We start from the raw sequence: 17,211 nt of genomic DNA on the forward strand, positions 1-17,211 counted from the left end.
AGGAAAAATAAGTCTGGTAACTACATTTAAGAAGGGGACTGTGACAAAAATATGAGATAATTATTTACAAAAACTCAAATGAAATGCAATTACTTTGTTTCTAATGACTTTATAGTATTGAAAAATTGAAAAAAAAGTAAAGCATATTAAGGAAATAAATTAATTTTAAGATAAATCACGGTCGCACCAAATTACATTTTTTGAGGCCACGGCCAATAAATCCAGGTGAAAAAACACTAAAATCACTTAATTTGAAATTCTTATATGATTTTATGTGTACACAACATTCCTAATGTCTGAACAATTATAATAGATTTTATTATTTTTTGTATTTTAAAATTGGCCTGTTGAAATCCTTTTACGTCATTGACCCAATAATGAACCTCCTCCTCCTCCTCTTCCTCCTCTTCCTCCTCTTCCTCTTCCTCTTCCTCCTCCTCCTCCTCTTCCTCTTCCTCCCCCTTCCTCCTCCTCCTCCTCTTCCTCCTCCTCCTCCTCTTCCTCTTCCTCTTCCTCTTCCTCTTCCTCTTCCTCTTCCTCTTCCTCTTCCTCTTCCTCTTCCTCTTCCTCTTCCTCCTCCTCCTCCTCCTCCTCCTCCTCCTCTTCCTCCTCCTCCTCCTCCTCCTCCTCCTCTTCCTCCTCAGCCCATTCAAGATGCCTGGATCATCTCAGACCAGTTGCCTGGGACCATGGCCCAAGGACGTGGGCATCATCTCCATGGAGCTGTACTTCCCGTCCCAGTACGTGGACCAGACGGAGCTGGAGCAGCACGACGGCGTGGCAGCCGGCAAATACACCATCGGCCTGGGCCAAGCTCGCATGGGCTTCTGCTCGGACTGCGAGGACATCAACTCCTTGTGTCTGACGGTGGTCCAGAGGCTGATGGAGAGGAACGGCCTGTCCTACGACAGCGTGGGTCGGCTGGAGGTCGGCACAGAGACCATCATCGACAAGTCCAAGTCCGTGAAGACGGCCCTCATGCAGCTGTTCGAGGACTCGGGCAACACCGACGTGGAGGGCATCGACACCACCAACGCCTGCTACGGCGGCACGGCGGCGCTCTTCAACGCCGTCAACTGGGTGGAGTCCAGCTCATGGGACGGTGAGTCCATGAACTCACTTCATCTTCATATCTTTTACCAGAGCTGCATGTATTTATATCAAATTATGATGTTTCTATGGTAGATATTATCGCTGCTATTGTTACCAACTTCCAAACAACAAACTGATTCTTTAAATTCTCGCCCTGGAAAGGCTGGAACCAGCTCATGTTGAGAGTTAAAGATGACTGGAACAATAAAACTGTTATTAAATGTTCAACGTGCCAGTTTCTAAAGGTCAAAGTTACTTCTTCATAGCTAAAAGTATCAAATCCTCACCGAGGCTGGAAGCAGCAGATGTTGTTTTCTGAGAATGAATCTGCAGAAATGTAAAGACCGATATTTAACACGTTAACGTTCAGACGGAGCAGTTTAACTCGTCTTTTAGGTCGACTAGGAAAAGTGTTATGATTCATATTAATGAAATAAAACCTGACTTGTCAGCATATTGTTGACTGTGATCTCGTCCTGTTCTGTGCGCCTGCTGCCTCTAAGCTGCTGAGACTCTGTGTGTCAATAGATTCTCTTGCTGTCTCCTCTCTGCAGGCCGTTATGCTTTGGTGGTAGCAGGGGACATCGCAGTCTACGCAACAGGAAGTGCACGGCCCACAGGTGGCGCTGGTGCAGTGGCCATGCTGGTGGGACCGGACGCACCTCTGGCCTGTGAACGAGGTCAGTGAGCTGCTTGTTGACTTATTGATAAGCTCTCACTGTGGTCTCCCTGACCCCATCGTCCTCATCCCTCCTGATCGAGTCACTGACCTTTGATTTAATCAAGAGCCCAACAGAGTGATACGTGGATATTGTTCAGTATTTATTACAAAGAAAGATCAATAAACCTGATTTTAAATGATTGTCTGTGGTGCAGGTCTGCGAGGAACTCACATGCAGCACGCGTATGACTTCTACAAGCCGGACCTGATGTCGGAGTACCCTGTGGTGGACGGCAAGCTGTCCATCGAGTGCTACCTGGGGGCCTTGGACCGCTGCTACTCAGTGTATCGCAACAAGGTCCACGCCCAGTGGCAGCGAGGTGGGTGTGTCTTCATCTGCTTATCACAGCACGCTGTTTGGTCAGGGGGAGGGTCCCTCTGGAGAGTAGAGTCCCTCTGGAGAGTAGAGTCCCTCTGGAGAGTAGAGTCCCTCTGGAGAGTAGAGTCCATCTGGAGAGTAGAGTCCCTCTGGAGAGTAGAGTCGTCCCTCTGGAGAGTAGAGTCCCTCTGGAGAGTAGGGTCCCTCTGGAGAGTAGATTCCCCTCTAGAGAGTAGAGTCCCTTTGGAGAGTAGAGTAGTCCCTCTGGAGAGTAGAGTAGTCCCTCTGGAGAGTGGAGTAGTCCCTCTGGAGAGCAGAGTCCCTCTGGAGAGTAGAGTCCCCTCTGGAGAGTAGAGTCCCCTCTGGAGAGTGGAGTAGTCCCTCTGGAGAGTAGAGTCCCCTCTGGAGAGTAGAGTCGTCCCTCTTGAGAGTAGAGTCGTCCCTCTTGAGAGTAGAGTCGTCCCTCTTGAGAGTAGAGTCGTCCCTCTTGAGAGTAGAGTCGTCCCTCTTGAGAGTAGAGTCGTCCCTCTTGAGAGTAGAGTCGTCCCTCTTGAGAGTAGAGTCGTCCCTCTTGAGAGTAGAGTCGTCCCTCTTGAGAGTAGAGTCGTCCCTCTTGAGAGTAGAGTCGTCCCTCTTCAGAGTAGAGTCGTCCCTCTGGAGAGTGGAGTTTCCTCTGGAGAGTGGAGTTTCCTCTGGAGAGTGGAGTCCCCTCTGGAGAGTGGAGTCCCCTCTGGAGAGTGGAGTCCCTCTGGAGAGTAGAGTCCCTCTGGAGAGTAGGGTCTCTCTGGAAAGTAGAGTTCCTCTGGAGAGTAGGGTCCCTCTGGAGAGTAGAGTAGTCCCTCTGGAGAGTGGAGTCCCCTCTGGAGAGTAGGGTCTCTCTGGAGAGTAGAGTCCCTCTGGAGAGTAGAGTCCATCTGGAGAGTAGAGTCCATCTGGAGAGTAGAGTCCCTCTGGAGAGTAGAGTCCCTCTGGAGAGTAGAGTCCCTCTGGAGAATAGAGTCCCTCTGGAGAGTAGAGTCCATCTGGAGAGTAGAGTCCCTCTGGAGAGTAGAGTAGTCCCTCTGGAGAGTAGAGTAGCACCTCTGGAGAGTAGAGTAGTCCCTCTGGAGAGTAGAGTCCCCTCTGGAGAGTAGAGTAGTCCCTCTGGACAGTAGAGTCCCTCTGGAGATTTGGTACTCTGGAGAGTGGAGTAGTCCCTCTGGAGAGTAGAGTCCCTCTGGAGAGTTGTTCCTCTGGAGAGTAGAGTCCCTCTGGAGAGTAGAGTTCACTTCATGTCCAGCTCTACACTTCACACTGACCTGTGAGTCGATCACCAGAGACGGTTCAGGATGTGTTTGATGTCCGGTGTGAACAGACCAACGAACACTGATCTCATGGGAACGCTCTGTAAATCACCTGTTCTCCTTCTCCTTCTGGACAGAGGGCTTGGAGAAGCGCTTCAGCCTGGAGGACTTTGGTTTTCTGGTCTTTCACTCCCCGTACTGCAAGCTGGTGCAGAAGTCGTTGGCCAGACTGATGCTGAACGACTTCCTGAGCCACCCGAGCCCCAACACCGAGACGGGAGCCTTCACCGGCCTCGACGCCTTCAGGTACGCTCAGAGCGAAGCGGAGTTTAGATCCTTCCAGGAAACAGACCTGAGGACCATAGGAGCAGTCGTTGTGGAAAGCAGACGTGTTGAAGATGGATTGTGAAGTTCTGTGTTGCTGTGTGTGCTTGAACGACAGAGATGTTCGACCAGAAGAAACCTACTTCGACCGGGATGTGGAGAAGGCGTTCATGAAGGCCAGTGCCGATCTGTTTGAGAGGAAGACCAAGGCCTCTCTGCTGGTCTCCAACCAGAACGGGAACATGTACACGCCCTCCGTCTACGGCTGCCTGGCCTCTGTCCTTGCACAGTACGTCTCGGTGTCAGTCCTCTCGTGCACTACCCTCGTGCACTTTGTACAAGATGCTGTCTGATGGAATCAGTGTGACAGGGAGTTTGTTGCCTTGTGTTGCAGACACACAGCGTCGCAGATCGCAGGACAGAGGGTCGGACTTTTCTCCTACGGTTCAGGATTTGCTGCGACTCTGTATTCTCTCCGCGTCACACAGGACCACACCCCCGGTGAGTCATCACACACACATTATAAGCTGGCAGAACCTGACACTTGTGTGTTCCTCCATGTGAAATGTTTTGTTTTGTTCCAGGATCGACTTTGGACAAACTGGTGTCGAGCCTGAGCGACCTGAAGGTCCGACTGGACTCCAGGAGGAAGGTCTCACCTGCCGTCTTCTCTGAGAACATGAAGCTGAGGGAGGAGACGCACCACTTGGGTAACGCCCCCGCTGCTCCTGTCCCTCTCACAAAGAGCCAATCACCAGCCGGTCTGTCGGGACGTTCTCATCAACTCTTTAAAACCTCTTTCCACTCTGTCCTCACAGCCAGCTACGTCCCCCGAGGCTCGGTGGACGACCTGTTCCCGGGGACGTGGTACCTGACGCGAGTGGACGACAAACACCGCAGGGAATACGCCCGCACGCCTCTGGACCGAGACCTGCCGGTTCCGACCAGGCACGAAGGCCTTGATGGAAATCTGCAGGTACCAGAAGAGCACGGACCTTCTGCTCAGGAAGGGACCGTTCTCTCGCCTGATGAGTCGCTTCGTCTTCAAACCACACGGAGAACATGAGCCGTGGAGGTCATGTGGAACCTCAGGCCGAGCTGAAGACTTTAGAACAAGGAGCGGTTTGAATGGAGAGACAGTGTGTCATGCCTTCTGCCTCACCTGCCTACTAGGCTCTCTCTCTCTCTCTCTCTCTCTCTCTCTCTCTCTCTCTCTCTCTCTCTCTCTACATGTCCACAAGAAGGGCCTGAGCCAGCTTTACTTCCTGAGGAGGCTCAGGTCCTTCAATGTCTGCAACAAGATGCTGCAGATGTTCTATCAGTCTGTTGTGGCGAGCACCATCTTCTCTGCTGTGGTGTCCTGGGGTGCGGGCATCAAGGCGAAGGACGCCAACAGACTGAGAAAACTCATCAGGAAGGCAGAGTCTGTGGTTGGCTCTAAGCTGGTCACCCTGGAGGAGGGGGTGGAGGACAGGATGCTGGCAATCATGGACAATCCCTCTCACCCCCCCCACACAAATCACTGGACAAGCTAAGGAGCAGCTTCAGCCACAGACTCATTCAACCCCCCCGCTGCTCGAAGGAACGATACAGGAAGTCGTTCCTCCCAACCGCAATAAGACTGTACAACTCCTCCCCCTCTGTCAGAGCCACCATCACAGAACTGCACTAAACCTGTCTCCTGCACTGTGTACCTGTACAACACTCTGCTCCATATACACTTCACATCATATGTGATATGTGTTCATATACACCATATTGATATTATATATCATTTTATACAATAATATTGTCTTTTGCACACTCTGTCTACATATTCTTACACTCATAGTATATTATATTACCTATTGTATAGTCAAATACTTATATTTATACCTCTACTATATATCATATATTATATCATACTCTCTGTATATTCTTTGTATATATAAGTCTATATACACATATTTATACATGTGTACATGTTATTATTATTATATTTACTATTATTATATATACTGTTGCTGCCATTATAACTATATACTGCTATTATATTGGTATAATTACTATCATATATAAATATATATTATGTTATATTATATACTATATATACTGTACTTTTTTTATATACTGTCTAACAATAACATTACCATCATATCATCAGTACTATTACCATCATCTTGCCACTGCACCTTATCTACCTATTTATCTTGTGTTTCTGTTTTTTATTCTTTCTACCTCAATATTTTTTATTTTATTCTATTGTATTTTATTGTATTCAAATATACCGGCTGCTATGACGACTTAATTTCCCTTCGGGAATGAATAAAGTAATCTATCTATCTATCTCTCTCTCTCTCTCTCTCTCTCTCTCTCTCTCTCTCTCTCTCTCTCTCTCTCTCTCTCTCTCTCCCTCTCTCTCTCTCTCTCTCTCTCTCTCTCTGTGCTGGAGTTGGGGCCTTGATTGACCAGCTGCCTTTAAAAGCTCCACTCCTGCTCTCAGTCTTCGCGGACTATAGACTCAGTTCATGTCGGTTCTAGAAACGTTCTGAAACATCCTGTTAGTCCCGTGTCCTGACGTCTGTCTTCCTGCTCAGGACCAGCTGCTGGATCATTGCCCCGACTCCAGCTCCAGAGTTCTGCCTACCTGCCTGCCTGCTTGCTTTATTGGACATTCCAATAAACCTCAGTTGACCTTACTCCTGTCTCTGCCTCTTTGTCCAAAACCTGGCCCTTAACACAGAGGGACTGAAGCTCTGTGTGTGAGGACCTGGAGGGACAGAGGGACAGACGTCTCTGAATGGAGTCAGTATCTCTTTATACACTGAGACCTAGAGGAACATGGAACATTGTGGAATAAATCAATGTAGATATTGTTATTCCGCTCTATGCTCTCCACAGTGTAACATTGGTGGAGATTGAACATTCACAATGAGAAGTGCAGTTTAAAAGCAGAAACTTAAACTGTGTCTGTTTTGAAAAACACAAAAGAACTTCCTGTTTTTGTTCAGGTTCGTGAGGTTTGTCAAACTTACTCCAGAGAGTCTCTCCGCTGGCAGGTCTACGCTCTGCTCGCCCTGCAGGAGGTGAGAAGCTGCCTCCACCACCAAGCTAACAGGCTTTATAATATCTACTTCTTTGTCATCATTTTGAATACATTTCTCTCCTCCTGCATCGATATAATTCAGATAAAGTTGCTTAATATACAACGTATTGCTCAACATTGAAGTGTGAATGTTTCTTTAGTCCGGTTCCCTGCTCCTCCTTCCCTCAGGCTGCAGAGGCGTTTCTCGTGCTGCTGTTCTCGGACGCCAACCTGTGTGCGATCCACGCCAAGCGAGTGACCCTGTTCCCCCGGGACATCCAGCTGGCCCGGAGGATCCTTGAGACATTTTTTAAATTTATCATAAGTTGGCAAAATATCATCAGAATGACAAGTTCAGGTCCATTGAGTCGCCTTCAGAAGTGTTTAAGAAGAGGGAAAATTCTCCTGTGCTTTTATACATTTGTAAATTAATTTAAAACCCTGTGTTTTACTGTAATCACTCCACTGTGATGTATCAATGACGTGTAAATGTTGCTCCATAATTCATAGAAACGTAATTTCTTAATAAAAAGTAATTTTCTTCCTATGAAACGTGATACCAGCAAAGATTTAATGTCAGTTGTTATGTTTCTGTTCAACACAACAAGTGTAAATAACGTGTCTCTGCTTCCTATATATCAATTAATGAATATCTCTGTAAACAAGATAATATCTGGTGTGCACGTTTGCACTATATATATATAAAAATGCTTTTTGATTCAATTACACAATTTTTTTTATCTTTATCTGCCCGCCTATGACGTATTAATATAAATAAGTAGAATCTGCCCCGCCCACACTGACTAACTCTCCAGCAAGTGATAGACAGACAAAAGAGCCAATGGCGTTTCGTCTGTTCAAAGGTCAGCCTGTGATTAGACGTTTCATTTCCTGTTGTAAATAACATGAAACTGGGAAATCATAGCAGGAAACAGGTGACATGATATAAAGTGCAGCTCAGTCACTTCATCCCAGGTCCGAGGTGTCAGAGTCCGTGGAAGTGAAACACATCGAACAGGTTCACCGACAGGTTCCTCCTCGTGTCCTCCGGTCAGTCACCTCGTCTGTTACTCTCGTTGAAACGTTCATATCATACACAAGTGCTCGTTTCTCCGGTGGACCGTGAACGCAGCACAAACAGCAGAGCCTGAAGTTGACGAGAAGAAGAAGAAGAAGAAGAAGAGGAGGAAGAGGAAGAAGAAGAAGAGGAGGAAGAGGAAGAAGAAGAGGAAGAGGTGAAGGACGAGGACGAAGAGCAGGAGGAAGAGTTGAGCTAGTTCCTCTGCTGCGGACTCGGACCTGCTTCTCATGTGGATGACGTGCAGCGGACACACACGGAAGTAGCCCCCCCCCCTGCCTCCTTCTCCGGCTGCTGTGAGAGACTCCGTCGGGATGTTTTCAACCAACATGGAAACCAAGAGAGTGGACATCCCGTCCGGGGTCCTAGACGATCTCTGCAGGTAGCACCGACACAATCACCGACACAATCACCGACACGGTGTCTCCATGAAGACGGTCACTGTGGAGCAGGAGGCAGCAGCGTTGTTGTTGTTAGCTCAAGTTAGCTTAGCTTAGCTGCCGTAACACGTTGTCTGTAGTTGTTGTTGTTAGCTTAGCTGCTGTTACACATTGTCTGTAGTTGTCTGTAGTTGTTGTTGTTAGCTTAGCTGCTGTAACACAGTGTCTGTAGTTGTTGTTGTTGTTGTTAGCTTAGCTGCCGTCACACATTGTCTGTAGTTGTTGTTGTTGTTGTTGTTGTTAGCATAGCTGCTGTAACACGTTGTCTGTAGTTGTCTGTAGTTGTTGTTGTTAGCTTAGCTGCTGTTACACGTTGTCTGTAGTTGTCTGTAGTTGTTGTTGTTAGCTTAGCTGCTGTTACACGTTGTCTGTAGTTGTTGTTGTTAGCTTAGCTGCCGTAACACATTGTCTGTAGTTGTCTGTAGTTGTTGTTGTTGTTGTTAGCTTAGAAGCTGTTACACGTTGTCTGTAGTTGTTGTTGTTGTTGTTGTTAGCTTAGCTGCTGTTACACAGTGTCTGTATTTGTTGTTGTTAGCTTAGCTGCCGTAACACATTGTCTGTAGTTGTCTGTAGTTGTTGTTGTTGTTGTTGTTAGCTTAGCTGCTGTTACACGTTGTCTGTAGTTGTTGTTGTTAGCTTAGCTGCTGTTACACGTTGTCTGTAGTTGTTGTTGTTAGCTTAGCTGCTGTTACACGTTGTCTGTAGTTGTCTGTAGTTGTTGTTGTTAGCTTAGCTGCTGTTACACATTGTCTGTAGTTGTCTGTAGTTCTTGTTGTTGTTAGCTTAGAAGCTGTTACACGTTGTCTGTAGTTGTCTGTAGTTGTTGTTGTTAGCTTAGCTGCTGTTACACAGTGTCTTTATTTGTTGTTGTTAGCTTAGCTGCCGTAACACATTGTCTGTAGTTGTTGTTGTTGTTGTTGTTAGCTAAGCTGCTGTTACACATTGTCTGTAGTTGTCTGTAGTTGTTGTTGTTGTTCGCTTAGCTGCTGTTACACGTTGTCTGTATTTGTTGTTGTTAGCTTAGCTGCTGTTACACAGTGTCTGTAGTTGTTTTGTTAGCTTAGCTGCTGTTACACAGTGTCTGTAGTTGTTGTTGTTAGCTTAGCTGCTGTTACAGTGTTTGTATTTGTTGTTGTTAGCTTAGCAGCTGTTACACGTTGTCTGTAGTTGTGGGGTTGTTGTTGTTAGTGTCTTTAGTGGTCTGTGATTGGGTCTAGTCTCCTGGCATTTTAACCCGCGCTATCTCTTGCTGCTACACAGTGTCTGTAGTTGTCTGTGATTGTCCCTGGCCTCCCGTCATGCTAACCCCTGTCTGTCCCCTGTCTGTCCCCTGACCGTCCCCTGTCTGTCCCCTGTCTGTCCCCTGACCGTCCCCTGTCTGTCCCCTGTCTGTCCCCTGCTGCAGCCGCTTCATCCTGCACATCCCCAGCGAGGAGCGGGACAACGCCATCCGGGTGTGCTTCCAGATCGAGCTGGCCCACTGGTTCTACCTGGACTTCTGCATGCAGAACACGCCCGGGGCCCCGAGCTGCGGCATCAGGGACTTCGCCAAAGCTGATATCCTGACATGATGGAGTGAAGGATGGAGTGAACGATGAAGTGATGGATGAAGTGAAGGGTGAAGGGTGAAGTGAAGGGTGAAGTGAAGGGTGGAGTGAAGGGTGAAGGATGAAGGATGGAGTGAAGGGTGAAGGGTGAAGGATGGAGTGATGGATGAAGTGAAGGGTGAAGGGTGAAGTGAACGATGAAGTGAAGGGTGGAGAGAAGGGTGAAGGATGGAGTGAAGGGTGAAGTGTAGGGTGGAGTGAAGGGTGAAGTGAAGGGTGGAGTGAAGGGTGAAGGATGGAGTGAAGGATGGAGTGAAGGATGGAGTGAAGGATGGAGTGAAGGGTGAAGTGAAGGGTGGAGTGAAGGGTGAAGGATGGAGTGAAGGGTGAAGTGATGGATGAAGTGAAGGGTGAAGGATGAAGTGATGGATGAAGTGAAAGATGAAGTGAAGGGTGAAGGATGAATTGAAGGATGGAGTGAAGGATGGAGTGAAGGATGAAGTGAACGATGAAGTGATGGATGAAGTGATGGATGAAGTAAAGGATGAAGTGATGGATGAAGTGATGGATGAAGTGAACGATGAAGTGATGGATGAAGTGATGGATGAAGTGAACGATGAAGTGATGGATGAAGTGATGGATGAAGTAAAGGATGAAGTGATGGATGAAGTGATGGATGGAGTGAAGGATGAATTGATGGATGAAGTGAAGGATGAATTGATGGATGAAGTGAAGGATGAAGTGAATGATGAAGTGAATGATCGTGTCCCATTGGAGTGGCGGCTCTTTAGGCTCTTCAGGCTCTTCGGGCTCTTTGGGCTCTTCAGGCTCTTCAGGCTCTTCAGGCTCTTCAGGCTCTTCAGGCTCTTCGGGCTCTTCAGGCTCTTCGGGCTCTTTGGGCTCTTCAGGCTCTTCAGGCTCTTCAGGCTCTTCAGGCTCTTCAGGCTCTTCGGGCTCTTCGGGCTCTTTAGGCTCTTCAGGCTCTTCAGGCTCTTCAGGCTCTTCCGGCTCTTTGGGCTCTTCGGGCTCTTCGGGCTCTTCGGCCTCTTTAGGCTCTTCAGGCTCTTCAGGCTCTTCGGGCTCTTTGGGCTCTTTAGGCTCTTCGGGCTCTTCGGGCTCTTCGGGCTCTTCGGGCTCTTCGGGCTCTTCGGGCTCTTCAGGCTCTACTTGTCTCAGTTATTTTCCTTGACAGCTGCGAACTTTTCCATCACTGTCCGTTCCTCCTGCCTCATGGAGAGGACGTGCAGAAGGTCCTGGAACAGTGGAAGGAGTACAAGATGGGCGTTCCGACCTATGGAGCCATCATTCTAGATGAATCTTTAGAAAACGTGAGTTGTATTTGCACATTCATACCTGACATCATAAAATAATAACTGTTCTACTTTCAGAGAGACTCCTGCTAGTCTTATTATGAAGGAGCTTCACTAGAGCTCACCTGGTGCTGTTGTGTAACACCTCCCACATGCTGAGGCTTCCTGCTGCTTCTTCTCTTCAGGTTCTTCTGGTTCAGGGATACCTGGCCAAGTCTGGCTGGGGCTTTCCAAAAGGCAAAGTGAACGAGGACGAAGCTCCTCACGACTGTGCCGTGCGCGAGGTGAGCTCCGGGCTCGTTTCTTCACATGAAGCCACCGAAAGCTCTAATCTGTGCTTTAAGTTCAAAGTTCTGTGGTTCTCCAGGTGATGGAGGAGACGAGCTTCGACATCAAGAACCGAATCTGCAAAGACGCGTACATCGAGCAGAAGATCACCGACCAGGTGGTGAGGCTCTACATCATCCCAGGAGTGACCAAGGATACCAAGTTCACCCCCAAAACCAGGAAAGAGATCCGGGTAGGAACCTTCACCCAGACGTTGCTCTACAGCTGGTCTTGTCCGACACAATGTTTCACGATCTTCTTGTTTCCTGTAGAACATCGAGTGGTTCCCTATCGAGAAGCTTCCGTGTCACAGGAACGACATGACGCCCAAGTCCAAACTGGGTCTGGCCCCCAACAGGTTCTTCATGGCCATTCCTTTCATACGGTGCGTTCACTGAAGGATTCTGATTGTGAATAAAGCATATAGATATAAATATTATTTAGTCCTATTCATTTCTACATCTTAGACTTACAGATTTATTTTATTCTATTTTATTAACTACTGTTTATTACTTACCTAGTGACCTTCTCTTTTACCTCTTTCTTTGTACTTCCTGCTCTCATAGTTTTTCTAATCGTTTTATTTGAATATTAATTTTTTTAGCTGCTTGTTGTGTTTCCTCATTTCAAATGAATAAGATTTACGACAGCGTTTCTTCACCTCCTGTTTATTCCATATTGCTGTGTGCATGAAGTGAGCGGGTTTCATTGCTTTTTTTTCTATAGCACGCTTTGCATTACATTATTTATGTATTGATAGATTCATATCATGTTTGCTCCGTCTATACAAAGAGAAATGTAGAAATTACTTTGTGTTGCTGCCTTGGTTTCATCACAGCAGTGGATTATAATTGATGACGCACTTCCTACTTCCTGTGTGTACAGGCCGCTGCGGGAATGGATCAGCCGGCTGAAGGGCGAGTCGCCCGACAGCGACGAGGACTTCACCAGCAGCAGCAGCACGCCGGGGAAACCTTCAGACAACGTCCGGTGAGGAACTCCTCCTGAGAGCTCGGGACCGGGGAGTGACCCGTGTTCCCGTGTCCGCTTCCTTCTCACAGAGAGAAGCTTCTGTCTGCTCATTGGCTTCTCACAAACCGTCGTCATCCGGATTTCAGAGAGATGCTCTGTAGGTTACCATGGCAACCTAGCCTTCAAAACTGGGTCCAGAATAACTGAGTTAAGCCCACAGTTACCACGAACTACCCACTAATTGAACTTGAAGTAACCTTTGCTCAGTCCTCTGAATACATGAACATATATTACATATAGAAATCCACCAGATATGAAAACCACTGTTGCTAACACACAAGGAGCGGGGGGGGGGTTCACCAACTGCTGACGGTACATCCTGTTCAATCGAAAGTATCAACGTTGTGATTTTATCTTCTCTCAGGTCAAAATCCCGCCACCTGACTGGGACTTATGTATTTCCTGGGACCGTCTGGAATAAACACGTGTCGCAGAAGGCTGCGGGCCAGCTGAGCCAGGCCGAGCCGAACCAGGTCAGACTAGACCACTTACACACTCTTCTGTTCTGTAATGGTTTAGACTGGTCTGAAAGGGTTCTGATAAAATGGTCTGGTATATTTACTAGGCATTGCCTTCAACTGTAGGAGTTCACAACCAGTAGCAGTAAAATGTTATTAATGGAGTTAGGTTTCATTGATGCATAAACTCTTAATTGAAAAGGTCATATGATGCTTCATACTTTGCCCCTGACCTCTAATCCATTTGTTCCTAAAGGTTTATAAACCATCCAAAAACATTTTCCAACACAAAAATGAAAGCATCTGACCTGAAGCAGAATGAGATCTGCTCCTGACTCCTCTTCTTTATTCTGTAGAACTCGGCCTTAAAGAGCAATGGGAAGAAATGTCAGGACTCTGTCGTGAAGAAAGGAGCCAACGACAGTGGAGCCAGCAACCAGCAGGTGAAAACCATATTAGTAAGTACGGAACTATGTAGCACTCAGTTTTTAGTGAGATTCTGAGATTTCAAGAATAAAGTTCAAATAAAGAAATGTACAGATTATTTCTGCCAGTGGATCGTTGACCATTTTTCAAAGCCCTGCATGTAGAGTTAGTAAATGATCGTCTTTGATACAAAGGTAATTCTTAAAGACAAGCAGTGAACTCTTCTATTATTTCTACAGAAAGACGATAAAAAACTTCAACCCAGACGACTGCAAGACAGCTTTGAGAGAAGTATGATTTACACAGTTACTCTTTACTGACTATCAATCTAAAATGTATTAACTCAATTAAATGATCTACTGATCCACTCGATCTGATAAAGTGACAACATTATGTTCATATTTGGATTGTGTTGGAAAAGTGGAAAATGTTTTCCTGGTTCCAGATCAGCAGAATCCCTGTTATGGTTATTTTTAAAACATGACACTTTCACATTAAATGATCAGAACAGAAAAGAGTGAAACACTTGGGGTCATACTGTAGAAACAAATATTATGTGGACAATTCAGTCATAAGTGCTTATTAAATAAATCAGCATTTATGACTGAATTGAGTGTGAACATGGAGAAAGTTTCCTCCTTCACTCCCTGAACATCTGTTCTATGTAACTGTGGTGAGTGGGTTCCATCTCCTGTAAGAACATATCCCAACACGTGGCTGCAGGGGGCGCTGTTGATCTGTAACAGATACATCGTGTTTCTTTGTGAGCTTAAGGGAGTGATATGATAAGAGACAAAGTTTAAATGGATGCACTAGAGAGGAAACCTCTGATTGTACAGACGTGGTTCAGACCAAAGCTTAATTTCCCTCAAACTATCTGACTGAGAACAGACTTCACCTGTTTCATTGAATGTTGAGACAACAACAAACCAAATTGGGGGAAAAAACCTTGTTTTCCCTATTGTTCCAAGTTTCAGCTTTAGCTTGCAGAGATGAAATGCAAAGTGAACGTCCTCCACAACTGGAAACTGTTAAGAAGCTTTTCTCTTCACAGATGGGTCTGAGTGCAGCTCCGTGGACCTCAGCAGAGACTCTGAGCAGCTGCTCTCGTCCAAGACTTTCCTCAACTTCAGATTCGACAGAGAAGCCATCATGAAATGTTTTGACTACTGACTTGATGAAGCATTGTGCCACTCCGGCAACAATATCCAAATATGGACTCACTGTTGATGACGAGAGAAAACGTCCTCTTCTCTCACGCTCATCAAAAACAAGAACAAAAATCCAAACACAATTTTAATGCTAAAAGAGCATTTTGGTGTTTTTTTCATTGTCAGGATCTTCACACAACCAATTTAAGAATGGAAAATAGAAAGTTCCTTTCACGTTCAGTTCAATGGTTGTAGCCGTGTAGCACACAGAAACACATTCTCTCTCATTCTGGCATTGACTTTTTAATTTCTCACAACTCATATGCAAAAATGCATTTCAATTTGCCTCAGTAGATACATTTTAATATAGTCAGCCACGAACTTCTGTACTTGTTGTAGATGTTTGCCTCAATTTGACCCACTTGTGTTTGCCAGATTTTTAACTGTCATGTTAAATCAATAATGTCCCGACAGGTTCACGTGTTTAAATACCTGTTAAGTTTTATCAGACAAGTTCTGGATTGTGTTCTTCATGACCCACGTGTGCCACAGAGTCAGCATGAAAACATTCAGACTCTTGACCGAGGACCACAACTGTGAAGTTATTCACATATTCACCTGAAAACATGAGCAACGGCCACTTTTCATAGAATAATGAACTGTTTCCAAAGTCTGTAAAGTTCAACCCACAGTCTAAGAATCTACATTCTGGAAGTGAGTTCTTTGTTATTACTGACTGTACAGATGCTGATCTCCAGTTGTTTTCACTGATGTTATGACTGTGAATAAAGTAAAGTCTGTTTTTTCACTCTTGACAGTTGACTCTTAACTAGATTAACTAGTTTTAGATAATAATTCAGTCTCTGCTCCTCTGGAGAATGTCTTGATAACGCTGCGTCAATAGGAACGTCAGTGTTTTATGGTTAATTTGTTACAGGAACATGATCCTGAAGAGACGTCTGAATCCATCTTGAAGCTCTTATTTAAAATCACTCTAGAACTTAAACGTGTGTAAGAAAACTTAGAAGAGATCTAGAGGAAGAGATGTTCTGTAGTCTGGAATTGAAAGACTCAAGTACAACATAGTGTTTACAAGCTGTGTTACATAATAAATATACAGTACTAGTTACTATACCAACCTATATACTATGTTAGGTTGAACATTGTTATTTGAAGGTGGTAAATTGTCTTTGGCTCCAAAGAAAAACTAGAAACATTACAAATTAAAACACTGAATCTGCAGAGCTGTAGCCAACTGACGGAATATTAAGTGATCATTGAATAGTTAAATGTGTCCGTCCAGAAAAGGAAGAGAGCTCTGCTCATAACTGCATCCACTGAATACTGTTATTTTGAAGGCTAACTAAACATCTGTATGGTGGATATTTATCTGATAATGTTACAGATGTTGGTCTAGTGACACTAAACGTGTTTAAATCAGAAGGATGTGAAGTTATTTTGCACAAATACAGTGTTTATGTTCAATATTAGCGAGAAGTGTGTGTTCACGTTCTATCAGGATCTTTGATTGTGAAGGAGATGAACCGGATGTAGGTCCGCTGTTGGCGCCACTCACTGCGCGCGTCTCCGTGAAGAACCGGGTAAAGAACCGGGTGAAGAACCGGGTAAAGAACCAGAAGGAACCGGGTAAAGAACCGGGTAAAGAACCAGGTAAAGATCCAGGTAAAGAACCAGAAGGAACCGGGTAAAGAACCAGGTAAAGAACCAGGTAAAGAACCAGGTAAAGAACCAGAAGGAACCGGTAAAGAACCAGGTAAAGAACCGAGTAAAGAACCAGAAGGAACCGGGTAAAGAACCAGGTAAAGAACCGGTTGTGTCTCCGTGGGGAACCTGGATACTGGGGGGGGGGGGGGGGGGGGGGCCTGAGGTGACATGGTGAGTTCGCTCTGCAGGTGCTGTTCGTTAACTTAGCCCAGGCTAGTTTTAAATTAGCCGAGGCTAGCTGTAAATTAGCCCAGGCTAGCTGTAAATTAGCCGAGGCTGGCTGTAAATTAGCCCAGGCTAGCTGTAAATTAGCCCAGGCTAGCTGTTAATTAGCCGAGGCTAGCTGTAAATTAGCCCAGGCTAGCTGTAAATTAGCCCAGGCTAGCTATAAATTAGCCGAGGCTAGCTGTAAATTAGCCCAATCTAGCTTTAAATTAGCCGAGGCTAGCTGTAAATTAGCCCAGGCTGCTGTTAATTAGCCGAGGCTAGTTGTAAATTAGCCCAGGCTAGCTGTAAATTAGCCCAGGCTAGCTGCAAATTAGCCCAGTCTAGCTTTAAATTAGCCGAGGCTAGCTGTAAATTATCCGAGGCTAGCTGTAAATTAGCCCAGGCTGCTGTTAATTAGCCGAGGCTGGCTGTAAATTAGCAGAGGCTAGCTGTAAATTAGCCGAGGCTAGCTGTAAATTAGCCCAGGCTAGCTGTAAATTAGCCGAGGCTGGCTGTAAATTAGCCCAGGGTAGCTGTAAATTAGCCGAGGCTGGCTGTAAATTAGCAGAGGCTAGCTGTAAATTAGCCGAGGCTAGCTGTAAATTAGCCCAGGCTAGCTGTAAATTAGCCGAGGCTGGCTGTAAATTAGCCCAGGGTAGCTGTAAATTAGCCCAGGCTAGCTGTAAATTAGCCGAGGCTAGCTGTAA

The 17,211-nt window shown here is 45.9% G+C and overlaps 3 protein-coding genes across 4 annotated transcripts; all 3 read left to right on the plus strand.

Annotated features, from left to right (window-relative positions):
- Nucleotides 1-642: 642 nt before the first annotated feature.
- Nucleotides 643-4,676, plus strand: hmgcs1 (3-hydroxy-3-methylglutaryl-CoA synthase 1 (soluble); the record flags this gene model as incomplete). Its single annotated transcript, XM_061075560.1, has 8 exons — nt 643-1,102; nt 1,647-1,772; nt 1,969-2,133; nt 3,553-3,721; nt 3,858-4,028; nt 4,134-4,240; nt 4,324-4,449; nt 4,558-4,676. Coding segments are annotated over exons 1-8 (1,431 nt in total), but the record flags the coding sequence as incomplete, so codon positions are not given.
- A 4-nt stretch (nt 4,677-4,680) lies between these two features.
- Nucleotides 4,681-7,883, plus strand: LOC133005789 (histone H3-like centromeric protein A; the record flags this gene model as incomplete). Its single annotated transcript, XM_061075586.1, has 4 exons — nt 4,681-4,779; nt 6,730-6,804; nt 6,993-7,128; nt 7,834-7,883. Coding segments are annotated over 4 exons (360 nt in total), but the record flags the coding sequence as incomplete, so codon positions are not given.
- dcp2 (decapping mRNA 2) lies at nt 7,705-15,380 on the plus strand. Of its 2 annotated transcripts, none has more exons than XM_061080474.1 (11): nt 7,705-8,263; nt 9,727-9,878; nt 11,069-11,196; nt 11,364-11,462; nt 11,546-11,698; nt 11,778-11,890; nt 12,391-12,495; nt 12,902-13,010; nt 13,352-13,453; nt 13,661-13,712; nt 14,476-15,380. In XM_061080474.1, the coding sequence occupies exons 1-11, from the start codon at nt 8,196-8,198 to the stop codon at nt 14,592-14,594; spliced, it is 1,200 nt and encodes a 399-aa protein (XP_060936457.1). In that variant the 5' UTR covers nt 7,705-8,195; the 3' UTR covers nt 14,595-15,380. The 2 variants fall into 2 exon arrangements, with proteins under 2 accessions (XP_060936457.1, XP_060936465.1); XM_061080482.1 differs by having other exon boundaries at nt 13,352-13,438.
- Nucleotides 15,381-17,211: the final 1,831 nt, after the last annotated feature.

The sequence above is a fragment of the Limanda limanda genome, chromosome 1 (genome assembly GCF_963576545.1).
Source record: "Limanda limanda chromosome 1, fLimLim1.1, whole genome shotgun sequence".
In the NCBI taxonomy this organism is placed as follows: domain Eukaryota; kingdom Metazoa; phylum Chordata; class Actinopteri; order Pleuronectiformes; family Pleuronectidae; genus Limanda; species Limanda limanda.

Excerpts from the sequence above, each read along its gene's own strand:
- dcp2 (XM_061080474.1), top strand. The coding sequence starts at position 8,196 with ATGTTTTCAACCAACATGGAAACCAAGAGAGTGGACATCCCGTCCGGG. Across the intron at positions 9,879-11,068 it reads CAGGGACTTCGCCAAAGCTG|TTTTCCATCACTGTCCGTTC; the intron begins ATATCCTGACAT and ends ACAGCTGCGAAC. Across the intron at positions 13,454-13,660 it reads AGCAGGTGAAAACCATATTA|AAAGACGATAAAAAACTTCA; the intron begins GTAAGTACGGAA and ends TTATTTCTACAG.